At 37.3% G+C, this 13324-nt stretch overlaps 1 protein-coding gene across 22 annotated transcripts in view; it reads right to left on the bottom strand.

Moving 5' to 3' along the window:
• adgrl2a (adhesion G protein-coupled receptor L2a) overlaps nt 1-13324 on the bottom strand; it is a 196481-nt gene that overhangs the window by 105372 nt on the left and 77785 nt on the right. For 14 of the 22 annotated variants that reach the window (XM_085928347.1, XM_085928334.1, XM_085928339.1 and 11 more), the window contains 2 exons: nt 12299-12398; nt 11348-11419 (listed from right to left, as the gene is read on the bottom strand). Coding sequence is in view for 13 of the 22 variants with exons in the window: in XM_085928334.1 (XP_085784460.1) it covers nt 11348-11359 (12 nt within the window). In the remaining 9 variants the exon portion in view is untranslated. Of the gene's footprint in view, nt 1-2103; nt 2331-11347; nt 11420-12298; nt 12399-13324 lie in introns of all 22 variants that reach the window. The other 8 variants (XM_085928340.1, XM_085928343.1, XM_085928344.1 and 5 more) reach the window with 5 other exon arrangements.

The following is a 13324-nucleotide window of genomic DNA, read 5'->3' as shown; positions in this document are numbered from 1 at the left end:
TAATGATTTGATTGACAGCTGGATTGTAATCCTGAGAAGCTGAGGGTTTGTATAACGAACTATTCCATTTCAGAATACACTCAGCTGTCATTTCTATAGGGACATATAGCTTTCCTATGAGCAAAATGACAACATTGTCTGGAGGCCCATTGGCCACCTGGCTGTCGTGTTCAAATCAATAACCTCTTCAGCCATCACAGCAGTAGGCTCTAAAAAGGCCATATACCTAGTGAGCAGTTAAAAAACTTGCCACATCCAAATATTGAGTGTGAGGAATTCAGTTAGGAAAATATGTCCAATCCCTGTTTTTTTAGTGGCTCTCTAATTATCAAACATTTGCAGTGGTAAAGAGTTTCAAGTAGAGGCTCTCATGTGCAAATCCTAGAATTAACATAGGTCTTGACACAGACAAGCAGGGAGTTGTCATAATGGATCATGAATATTCAAGCCAGTGACCTAATTTCATATGCAGGACAGCGTGATGCACTGGAAAATCCATCGGAACTCAAAAAATACTCACATTGTCCTCAAATCGAGTGGATTTTAGCGAAAAGATCAATGAACTACTCACGCACAATAAATAGACCTTCCCCTCATAATGGCAGCATTATGTGAAATCTAAAGTAGTAAAACACTGAAAACACACTTTTTTTAACGTTATGATAAGAATCACCAAGATAGCCCTCCTTGTGAGTGTGAACATCCTTCCTCTGAATCATGAAGCAACATAGTGAAGTACACAAATGAAAAGTGTTTCATTCTTCCCAGACCATAAGTTAATAAAAAATCCACTCTGTTGGCACCAGACTGTCTGACACAAACTCAAATTGATTCATAATTGAGTTTGTATAGATTTTTATCCAGCTTTTGCTGGTTACATTAGGGCTTGACTAGTCTCATTTTGCAGTGGAGTGTACAGCAAATGCAACCGCTGCTCCGGGTTCACTGTGCAGCGTGCATGGCAATAGCTTGCTCAAATAATAACAGGCTCTGAAGGACAATTTTGTTTCCTTCGACTCAATGCACAGCCGCTGAAGGATATATTTAGGGTCACCTTTTTCCACTGACAGCAGCTTTTTTGTCTGACAACGGGGATTTGCATTTCATAATTTATTGTCAAATGGGAGGCACAATCACCGCTTAAAAGCTTTTGTTGAAAAACACACTGCTATAGTACTTCAGATAGAGATTTGCACAACATTTTGTCAGCATTCGTACAAATGTACAGTTGAAATTGAATGTCAATTTACCACTTTATCGCAGATTGTTTTATTTACAGTACTTAATCCATCGGACGATGGAGGGACAAAACGCCACAATACGTGCATTCACATGACCATTTTTTATTTGTTTAAAATATTTAACAAAAAAAAAAATCTAATGTTTTTTTTTTCAAATTCAAAAAATTTGTTTTGTTTGTGAAAAATAGAACCATTAGATTCTGATAATGTTACTTGTACAGTACATAAGAGTAAAACCCCTTTATATTATGTCCTATAGGAAAAGTTTCAACTCAGAATAAACCAGCAACGAGCTTTTGAGCCTCCACTGTTTATTTTGGAACCTTTAAGCAGTATTATATATTTGTACAGGGGGCTTTCATTGTGATCTCTTTTAACCACAAATGCATAAGCCGCATAATCAGACAAGATCCAATATAACAGTTGTATAAAACTTCCCAAAATAATAAAGTCCGCTAGTGCTTTTGTATCATCTGACTGGAAAGGAAACCGAATATTCACCGCAATTGGCTGCCAACCAATTGAGAGTCAGGGTGTACCCCACCTCAGCAGGGATACTATTTGCAGCAAAAAAAAAAAAGAATAGAAAAAAGAAAATAGATGTGAGTCTAATAGAAAGCGCCCTTAGTGTGATGCATTGGAATTATACACCAGTGCAAATTACAACCACAGTAAAAACCATATAATTAAATAAATAACGCTCTCTGACATTGTCAATCAAAACTATTATCTTTGAAAATACAGAATTTGTGATCCATGTCTTGAACTGGATGTCATCACGTGTGGACTTAATGTTGTGGTCAGTGATGAACTATTGCGTGTAAATCCTTTAATGTCCTCTAACATGCCCAGCACCACCAACCTCTCTTTTGTCGCTGTCTCCCTTGGAGAGCTTTGTGATTTGCGGGGGAGGATGACCATCCATCAGATATAGCTGTCCATTCAGTCCTCAGTGGAGCCTGTCAAAGAGGTCTCTATCCAGACCTGAGACATGGTCCATCTTCAGCCAGACAGCAAACCTCCTTTTGCGACTGAAAACGTGGATAAGTTTGGGATTTATAGCCGACCCGCAACAGGCTCAAATTACTCCTAGGGGAGCACATAAAACACTGAAGTAAACAAGAGTGTGAGCAGTAACACACATTTGTCTTTTATGGTCCAATGTACCAATAATGATGTTTGATTTTCCATTATGTTTCGATGAGATGTGAGATAAATCAAACCTGGTACCTTGTTGTCTTGACCCATTTGTCTGCCACCCCTGTAATGTAAACTTTTCCTATTCCATATAATGGAATTAGACAACTTGAAACATATACAGTACCTTAGTTACGCCAGTGCCCCAAGGTACTAATTAGCTCTACCTAGTGAGCTATATCATCGTAAAAAGGATGCAGAAAGCTTATCTGTATGCAGAGCTGCTGGTTTTCATCTCAGAAAGGACCCAAAGCTGGGCAAAGTAGCTCCTCGGTTGTAAAAACTATGCCAGCTTCCATCACTTATACATTCTCTATATACAGTAATACCTCTGTAAAAGCCGCATGTGCATATTTAAATAAGGACACATGTGGTTTGCATTGACGGCGCTTCATTATAAGACTGAAATATTTCCGATTCATTCACTACAATCCCCAGTGTCGTATTTATTGGTTTTCCCCGGCAGTACGTCCGAACATTAATAAAGCGCTACAATATCATTCATCGTGTGGGATAATTAGGCAGCCCATCCCTAAGAAGTCATATATGGCACATAAATTAGATTAATAAGGTATATGTGAGTTTAACATCTAAAAGTGCGGACTCTGAACTTGTCGAAATACCTTTGAGCAGAGTTAAAGCAGATTTAGTGGACAGTCATAGCTGAAACGGATACATATTTCCCTTTCTACTTTCCATTTGGCTATTTATCATTATATTTTGCTATTTTCTTTACCATTTGTGGGTTACCTTATTCGATCTCTTGCACCTGTGAATGCAGAATGCTGATAGTATCAATAGTTTATTTCGTCAACATAAAAGTCCATTGGATATTGCTTCTTTATTTTATAATATGAAATACATTTATGCATTAAAATTACTATTGCGGTCAGTTAGCAATGTCTGCACCAGCCATAATTCCCTGCGTCCTTCAGTGTTGCATTACAAAATTTTGTACCAGACGCCTATTAGCCCCTGTGGTAAATACATAACTGATAGACCTTCATCTTCGGAAAGACACCACACTTTCAAAACAACCCAAGAATTGCTACAAGGAACTTTCATTACTGGGACTGGATCTGATTATTGCCTTTACTTCAGGCCACCTCCAGGCAGCTGAGTCACGTCTGGCTTCCAAATGGGCTCCTATCAGCCACCGTCAAGTGGCGGTGAGCAACTTAAAAACAGACTGGGCCAAGAAAGGGATCTCCTGTGAGAAACATGTCTGGCTGTCTTCCTGTGTCATGCAGTGTTGCTGATGGGATGATAAAAGTTTTGCCAAGTGCTTTGTTCCTTTCCCGCGACATTCTTTATTGGGCCAGAGCTCGGAGGAAACAACAACATGGATGTACAACGACCTCTTAGATTTGTTCCCAGATCAGTTTTCTTCAGGGGTTAAGGGTTGTCACTTCCTGGCCAAAAGCAAACCACCCAAACTCATGCCAGTCCTTTACGTTAGAAGATGCTTAGATTCCCAGAGTCTTATTCACTTATCAGCTTTATTTGTTTGCTAAATGTTTCACATGATCTACTTGTTTACATGCATTAAAATAGATTGTCAGATTGGCACCTTACTGATATGCTTGCTTTACTACCAGTGGTTTAACTGCATGTTGCAAGAAAATGAAAATATCAAGTACAAAATACCCAACAGTTCCAAGGCAAAGCTTTACTCACTAGGTCAAACAAGTAGTGGGTTGTAATGAACACATAGTTATTTGGCAATGATGAATAGTTTTCCATTAGGATACAGGCAAGAAAAATGGCAACCGTCAGCTCAACGAGCAGCAAACTCATGATTCTAACAGACTGTCAATGAAAGGTTTGTTTAAGGCCTGGATGTAGTATCTGTGCCATGTCAACGGACAGGCTCACATGTCAGCACTGTTGTGCCTTAAACCTACACATATGTTTCTGAACGATGAGCCTGATGAGTAATACCACATACTTGAGTGTATGTTGTTTCATGTGAAATCCCCTAACATTGAATAAACCAGGCCATATATTATATAAAACTAAGCCAGCATATCCTTTCTTTGTCCATGTACTCTAAATTATTAGGTCGAGTGGCGGACTGTAATGAGCATTGACAGTAGATCCATATGACTGGCATATATTTTAAAGCTACACTCAAAATTCCAGACAGGGATCTATCTTTTTATGTACAGACTTCCTTGGAAAATTCAACGTGCTCTTTCTTAGCCCCAAATATGTGCCAAGATATCCACAGTGCAGTTGTTTCAATACAGTATGGTGACTTGGTGAGAGCTACTATAACACTGAGATCTACATGCACTTCCAACCCCAGTCACATAAATCTAATGTGGATGCAGAGAGGCCAAGCTGGGTGAATAAATAACCATGCACTAATACTGTGGACTTTTCCTCCCATTCATACATTACTTGTTTAATTAAACCCTATCACACTTTGGCAATGCACTGTATATCAAAGTCCTTCAGTGAAGCATTGAAAAGACACAAACCCTCATATAAAATAAACAGTTATTTGGGGAAAACAATGTAAAAGACACAAGAAGAGTGAGGGAGGAGAAAAAAGATTAAAATATATTATGCTATACATTATGCTAGTGGTTTACTGTATATGAATCCATTCAAAGCAGTGCAAGTTTCAATCATTTAAGTGCATTTTGAGTTATAGTTCCTAATTGAAAGAATTTAATGTTTGGAATTGTACTGGAAAGCTACAAAACTTGGCTTTCTTCCAAGGTACTTACAGCAATGAAAGTGGTATTTTGCTATCAGCAGTAAAAGATTTATTAAGTAAACAGATTTGCCTTTTATAGTTTTTTTTTTTAAATATTGCCTTCAAAGAGGCCACACAAGACATCACAAAATACTCTTCAATGTTATTGTGAATAATTGTTGTACAGTACTAAAATGGGTGAGTAACCAATTTAGGTCAGTCAACACAAAGCAGCAATAGTGCTTTTCTTTTTAAAAGCTTTTACCTAAGGATTTTTTTTTTTTTACAGAATTTAATTATTATTTTTTATTACATATCATTCTGATTTCCCTCCTTCCTTTCTTTTATTTTGCTTTACGCATACATACAAAATTGTATCCATCACATTTTTTTTAAACAACCTCATTTTATAGGTACGTGTTGTCGAGTTTCCATTATACAAAACAGACAACAACTAACTGAGAGACGGATAGATTTCTTTTCATATAGCCTCGGCCTGTATGTACTGTGATATACTACGTATGTCCACCTCAATGTTGTTTTTGTTAACACGGCAAGAAATCAACCAGTTGTCAGTCTTGATTGACTTAACTATGCTTTATTATGCCATGTTAATGTTTTATTCATAGGACAGTTAACACTCCAGGTACTAGCAAGGTCAAAATTACTCATGAATAAAATGAGAATGGTGTTGTTCGATTTTATAATGCAGGAATCCATTTATCCATTGTGATATTGGGAATAATATTCCAATCTAGCAATAAAATAGTATTTAGAAATGTATTTTCGTGCTGGGCACAAGTTTCACACAACGTGCAGTCTAATTGGGCACATGGGTGAAGTCTTCTCTTTTTTGGTATTTCCCTAGATTTTGCACTGGGACAACTGGGTGTAAGATTGTGAAATGGAACTCCCAGCAAATCGTACCGGGTCCCCTCATTTGCATTAAATTTGCCTGAAGGTTTCACGATAACACCGACTGCTATTTTGAACTCTTAATAATTAATCTTGGCCGAGGCACCCGTTACTGCTCCAAAACACAGCCTCAAAGTGTGATGCTTCACTGCAGGTAGTAAGATTTTTATGGTGAAAAGCATGTCTTGTGTGTGTTCGGTGTTTGCAGGTATACCCAATCAATACAACGAACATTTGATAGCCAAAAGAAACTATAATTCTGGTTTTAATTGATATTGTTGATTGGATATTGAGGTTTAGTTAACAGCAAGTAGAAAGGAGAAATCAATCTGTACTATGTTATTCAAAAATACGGCACATACATCACTCTACTTTCCTAAGTAGTTTTTAATTTACAGTGACGAGAGAACTAAATTACAGAACGGATTTCTTGATAGTGATGTATGCGCAGACCACGTGGGCAGGGTATTTAGTTATGAAAGCTATCTAATTAAATGTTATGTATGGATCAAGGGTAGAGCAATAATGTACGGGGGTTATGCAGTTCATAAAAGATCTCTGGGCAGTGATAAACACCTTTTGCTTAAAAAGAAAACTTTATTTGATCCTCACTTGGACCGTAGAAACAACTTTGGATGATGTCAGTATCATATTGCAATTAAAAAAAACTATGTATAGAATTGAACTGCTTTCATTTATCAATATGTTAATGCAATGTCTGATCCGTGTGAAATTAAATCAGTAACTAAAGAAATCTAAATCTAAATTAGAAATGATCATGATTTCACTGCATGATATTTATGTAAAATGTGCTGTTTGTTGAGGATACTCTGTAAAACTGCACTCCTCGTTTAAAGCACTTCTGCTCTCTTACGTAAATATTTGAAGTGGAACAGATGGGACTGAATCGAAAGGTCATGTTGTCGTATCACAAATGGACTTACAGTGCGGACATATGTGGCAGCTCTTAGGGGATTATGAGTCATTTTGTCTGTGGTGACATCGCAGCATCAGCCTTGCTTGTAATTCGCAGCGCTCGGTCTTCACACGACATCTCATCTGTGCATATTAACACAACTCACATTCAAACACGCGCATGCACACGCACACGCACACACACACACACACACACACACACACACACACACACACACACACACACACACACACAGCTTTGTGCATCTATTCTACAGTACCTGACTCAGAAAGTATATGCATAACTGGTTAAGTGGACAACAAGATCACACGTAAACCAACCTTTGTGAGGCTCCTGTTAACATTTCGACGTTGCTAATATTTTGCTCTCCTTCCTAAGCAAATTGTTGTAAACAGCACAAAACAAAGTATATAATAATGCATTCTGACTGCTTGCTTCTCATTGTAATTTATCATATGATTATTACTCAAATTTGTTGGTTAATGTATGTTGATTAACTGTTCTCACATTAACTACGCCCAAGTAATTACAGCATAAATCTTATGTTTGTGATCCCCTCATAAAATATAATGACGCCTTTCAGCTGAAAGGAATATATCTCATTGTGTAATATTGCTCGTGGGAACTAAGAATTACTGACTAATTGATGGGATAAAATGAGAGTTTACCCACTCCTGAACCACCAACAATGAAGAGCCCGGATGGCCTTTTAGAAAACAAATATACAAAAGCTCCTTTGAGAGGGAATTCTTAGTGAGCAAAAATCCATCCAGAGTATATCAAAAGATAGAGGTCTGCTCAGGCTCTTTTGCATTCCCTTAACAGAGTTTAGGGCTCCCTGGAGAGCTGCACAGGTCATAAGAAGCTATAAATGATTTTGAAAGCACCGCAGGTCTTTGAAGGAAATGACCATTGTGGATGAGATGAACACAAATACATTTGGAGCCTCAAGATTGTGGATTACGCTGCAGACAATCAGTGGTGATAAGCTGAAGAAATAGAAACCAAAGGAAGCAGACAGTTTTCAGAATGAAATAAATGAAAGTCAATTTTTGTTTCATTCACAGATGAAGAGTAAATTTGGTTTAATACCATGAATAAAATATGATAGGATTATAGCTGAATTTGGGGAGAGAGAGTCAATGCATTTCCATAAAATTCATTATGAACAAAAAGCTTGAGAATCTTTGCAATCACAACAATACAAAGTTGATGATAATGACACACAGCCTAGCACAAATTTACAATAATAGTCAAGTACTTTTCTTTACCGAATAATGTTATATCCCGAGGCATAAATGGGATTTTGAAATTGCATTCAGTTTTATATCGCTTTTGAAAACAACGATGAAATTGCTTTTAACACTATGATGAAGATGTTTACGAAAAACTCCGGCTTTGAGCCTTTCACCCCCACTAAAACCAACTCGGATTTCCAACTTGTGCATCTAATCATGCACATATTTCATTCATGTAATGATATGCAGTAAGAGCTCAAACCCCCTGTGTCAGCAGTTCCTGCATAGATGGTCCAAACGGAGCATCCGTAACTGAATAGATAAGCACTATTTGCTACTAGATACCATAATGAGTGTCTAAATTTAGGCCTCTTGAAAATACATGTTTAAATCCTCTGTGCATTTTGTCCGACTTAATTACACCGAATGCAGTGCCCTACTTCTATGCATATGCTTCAGTTCTGTTTGGGTTGAGGGACTAAAAACCAGGCAGTTTTGTTATTGACAAAATAAAATAAAGAATCGAGTATGATTTATACCGCGGTAAGGATCGAAACGAAAGATCAAACCACAATGCAAGAAAAGCTAATTCTCTTTCAGTGTGTTGTTTTCTAATAAAACCACATTTTCCCCAATTTATCATGACTGCCCATTCGTCTTCTCTGGGCCACCACATGCTCCCTCTCTGACGCGGCCCCATGCAAAGTTAAAGGCAACAGTGATGACTGAAGTTAGCCATTGGTTTGTGGCAACGTTACTTCATAGTAAGCCAGGACCGCAGCTCTCGTGGATGATGCATTATAGTTCACACTCACTTGCCCTTGTTTAATGACACGCCTGTATGGGGTCTGCTATCATATATTTCCAAGCTTATCCATCTTGGGAAACTCAAACCGAGGTGTATTATGCGATGGTGTCATATAATCCAGTGTATGACAGCATACAATATACAGGGGACGATATCAGCAATAACTGAAGAGAGAATGCTATCTTGACAGCTTGTCCATAAATACTATAGTTTATCATACCCACACAAAATGAATGATTTGTGCTTTTCCTGGACTGCATATGAATAATAAAAAACATATTTAGATCTACTGTTAGAAGCGTCTGTTTCTCCCCTTCCTTCGGAGAGATTGTGCCCTATGCTATACTCATATTTTTTATCTGATATTCAATTTCTTTATACTGCCTTTTTAAATGAAACTAAATAAAATAAAATGAATGAAAAGTGATTTTGTAGTGTTTGTCATTCCAAAAAATTATGAAGGCCACATTGAAACAATAAGATGCTACAAAAATAATGTCACATAATTAAGAAGATGAAGTTGTCATAATGAGAACAAATTAGAAGTATTCAAAGACTGAAGTTGCTATCTGGAGTAGAGACAGAGTGTTCATGTCTGAATTATGACACTCCATATTTCACTCAGTTATGACCTTGTTCTCATAAAAATACTTTTTTTTTTTAGACTAGAATGTTACATAATGATATTTTGTGACAGAGTTCAACCAAGGGGGTTCAAGCTTTTCATCTCGCTCACTAAAGTTATTGTGACTGTTATATGTATTAGTGAGACTTCTCAATGATGGTGGTCAAAGACTGCGGAAGATATAGTGCAATGTAAAACAAAATAATCCATCATAGTAACTTCACGTTTCAACACATTTTCAGAATTGGGCTCTTGTCCCGTTTCCCTTTTGTTCCTGTTGGAAATTGTTCCGACATTAGCATTCTACAAGCATTTAGATCCAACTGAATTCATAAAAGAATGTTCAGACTTCTTCAGTCGCAGCAAACTCAAATCCCAAAGTGCATCTCTCGGGAAGCTATTTAAGTGAGTTGCAAAAGGAAGAAAAGCGACTGAATCCACACACACACACAAAAACAATTTTGACTGTTCTATAATATCTGCTTGAGTGTGATAAATCAGCATTTTGAGTTTCACACTACACTCGATGGCTCCCCCGATGACTAATGCGTTGCTGGGACAGAAGCTTTGCAATGTGTGGTGAGATCTCACGGGCCCATTGTGGCTCTCACATGCTGGACATCTCCATTGAGACAGTAAAGAATAGGTGGTCACTAGGTGTGGACACAATGAAACAGAACTCAGGGACTGGAACAATTGCTGGAGCTGTCAGAGGGTGACAGAAACTGTAATTAATGATATTTTCTATTTTCACATAGTAGAATGGGCATCTGACAGAAGCATTATTAATGAGTGCAGCCTTGTTGGGGCGAATAATGGTAGTTTATTAGAAGCAAGACAGATTTAACGGGTCCCCCTCATACAAAGGGCTTAGACATGTTGAAAAATTGACACAATCTGCCTCACACATCCAATAGGACCAATAGCAAAATGTTTGTATTGTGATCATATTCTTTTATTTCCCAAGAAACCATCTGGTCGATCCTAAAGTTGCCTGTTGGCTCCAAATACTATATACCTGTTGAAAAGAGAATATGTTGTGAGTAAAGTTAAATGTTTATCTGTTCACAAGTTAATAGTTTGATTATTATTGTTGTCTTTTGAAGGGATGAAGAACCACACTGCGTCATTGTGAACGTTTTTTTCTAATACAGAGAATTGGCCATCTTATTCTGCTACATAAGTCAATACTGCTCTTAAACTGTCTGTCAAAGCTGTGCATAATTATTTTTGCTACAGGCTTCTCATAAATCCATCTCACAATAGATTTACAAAGTCTGCCTAATCTTTTGGCTGAGTGGATACTCTCCCATATAAAGTTATTATACATTTACTCATAATGTTTTGGGGGATGATGTTTGATTCAGTTGAACAATCGTATTGTGATTATAATTCAAGTCAAGTAAATGGTCGGTCCTAAAACTACAATAAGATCAACATTTTCAAGAAAACAAAAGATGCCATTAAAGACCATTAAAGGGACAGTGTTGATTTTGTTTGCCATCTAGCGGTGGACTAATAGAATGCATCAACCTAATTTCGAAGCCCGTTTTCGAAGGTGCCTCAAAGAGATTACGCTTCACAAGCCTACCACCAATTTTTGAGCAGAGGTACTAGCCAAGTCTCATCACAAATCGATTTCAAGAATTCACATAAGTGACAAAGTGCGTGGTATTTCTTACATATGCTGTCATTGAACCAGAACATTTGTGCGGGTGTGTTTCCTTCGGGTATCAGCGACACATGTCAGCGTCCTGTATGGTGAGGAACAACACATTTAATGTAATTATTGATCACTAGGCCTACAATTAAATAAAAATGTATGATAATATTTTTTAAACATTTATGCTAACAAGCATTCACACTCACACTCACATTCTATTGCATGGGGAATTTATGAGTCTTCAGCTACCCTACATTGTATTTTTTTAAGAATAGGACAGGGGTTTTCAACTGGTTTTGTCCACCATTATAACCAATGATAATAATAATAATAATAATAATAATAAACTCAGGGACCACTGCTTTGGCAGAACATTTTATTTTGCACCAAAGGAGGATAGACTTTAACAGGCTATTTATTTGCACCCGTATGTCTATTTTGGGAATCTCAGCTACATTTGACATAATTTTGATGGGTAAAAGATTCAAAAATTAGCTGGAAAATAAATCAAATCTGAATAATAAATCAATTTTATTTTTATATTGTTATATAAATGTTATATATATAACATTTTAAAAATGTTACAATTATTTTCATTTCTAATTTCACGGACCACTAGAGGGCCGTGGACCACTGGTTGACAATTCCTGTGCGGCCACCACAATTAAAAAAAAAAAATCCAAACAAATAGGAGGTTGACAATTTATCAAATGGAAGCTGTTTAACCATATAAATAATTTACGGTGAATTTTAGCTCAAATCGTTTTGCATTTTCAGTCATTCATTTAACTGGACTGAAACACAGCTGCCAAGTGACACGACACAGCCGAGCACTTTTGAAAAGACGTCTTCAGTGATTTCCAGAATTAGAGCAAAAACCCCCGCTGAACCCTTTTTCAGTTCATGTCATTGATTCTCATCCAGTAAGTTTGACTGCATTATGTTTGTTTGAAAAGTTAAAAGAATTCACCTAATTTCTCCCCATCCAGGCAATACTTCACCAGATCAGAGTGGCCACTTCACGCTTTGTTGATGCATCCAAGTGAGACAGGGCAGCCCAGCTGCAAAAGCTGATCAAAAGAAAGAGGGGGAATGTGATATTAGCATCAAGTGCGTCACAGAACCAGAAAAAAAAACATAATTTTTACACACTTCCTTGACTCATGTTTGGAAGTGAATGTCTGTTTGTCAAGCAGCTGTGTGCATCTATACATGACATTGATTCCTACTTTAACCAGCATTATAAGGCAGTTCCCTTTATTCCTCCATTTGCATGCTGTTATTGGTAATATGCTAATCACATCCGCCTTGATTAGTGATTTTCTTCTAATCGTTATCCCACCGGCCTGGGCAATCACAGAGGTAGAGCTTGGAGATTTAAAGCCGTAAGCTTCTTCTGACTGCTTTCCCTTTGAGTGGAATAATAAGTCAAGAATTTCAGTCAAAGAACCTTTGACTGTACATTCAAATTCAGGAACATAACGTGTTTTGTGCTCATGACATCAAATGTTTTAAGTAAGTCCATGTCACTGTCACATTTACTTTAGTTTAGATTTTCAGTTCAATGACAACGAAAAAAGGAGTAAGCCAATATTGCCTTGGGCGATGACATTATTTCACTTAAATGTAAAGCGATTAGATCCTGTCATATTTGCCTAGCTGTAAAAAAACAAATGACGAAAAGTGAAGCAGAATTGCAACCTATTCTCAAACATGCTTTAGATTATCAAAATCTCGCTACCTTGTCTTGTTGAGAATGTCTTTTTACTTGCTGCTACTAACATTTGCCAAATAATTTAATCTCGACATTACAGCCACTAACAGAACTTGAGAAGAACAGCACGGACCCCAATATTCAATCTGAACAGTCAAGGAATGATTCTCAGTTGGTCGATACAGTGTGGGCACTTAAACCCTCAGCTTTTCACATCACATACTGCCATGGTACCAAATGCATTTTCAGATTCACACCACTCAGTCTCCGAGGAGTGCAGAA

This window comes from Syngnathus leptorhynchus, chromosome 13 (genome assembly GCF_054491065.1).
Source record: "Syngnathus leptorhynchus isolate UIUO chromosome 13, UIUO_Slep, whole genome shotgun sequence".
NCBI lineage: Eukaryota > Metazoa > Chordata > Actinopteri > Syngnathiformes > Syngnathidae > Syngnathus > Syngnathus leptorhynchus.
This window is presented reverse-complemented; position numbering and strand designations above follow the sequence as displayed.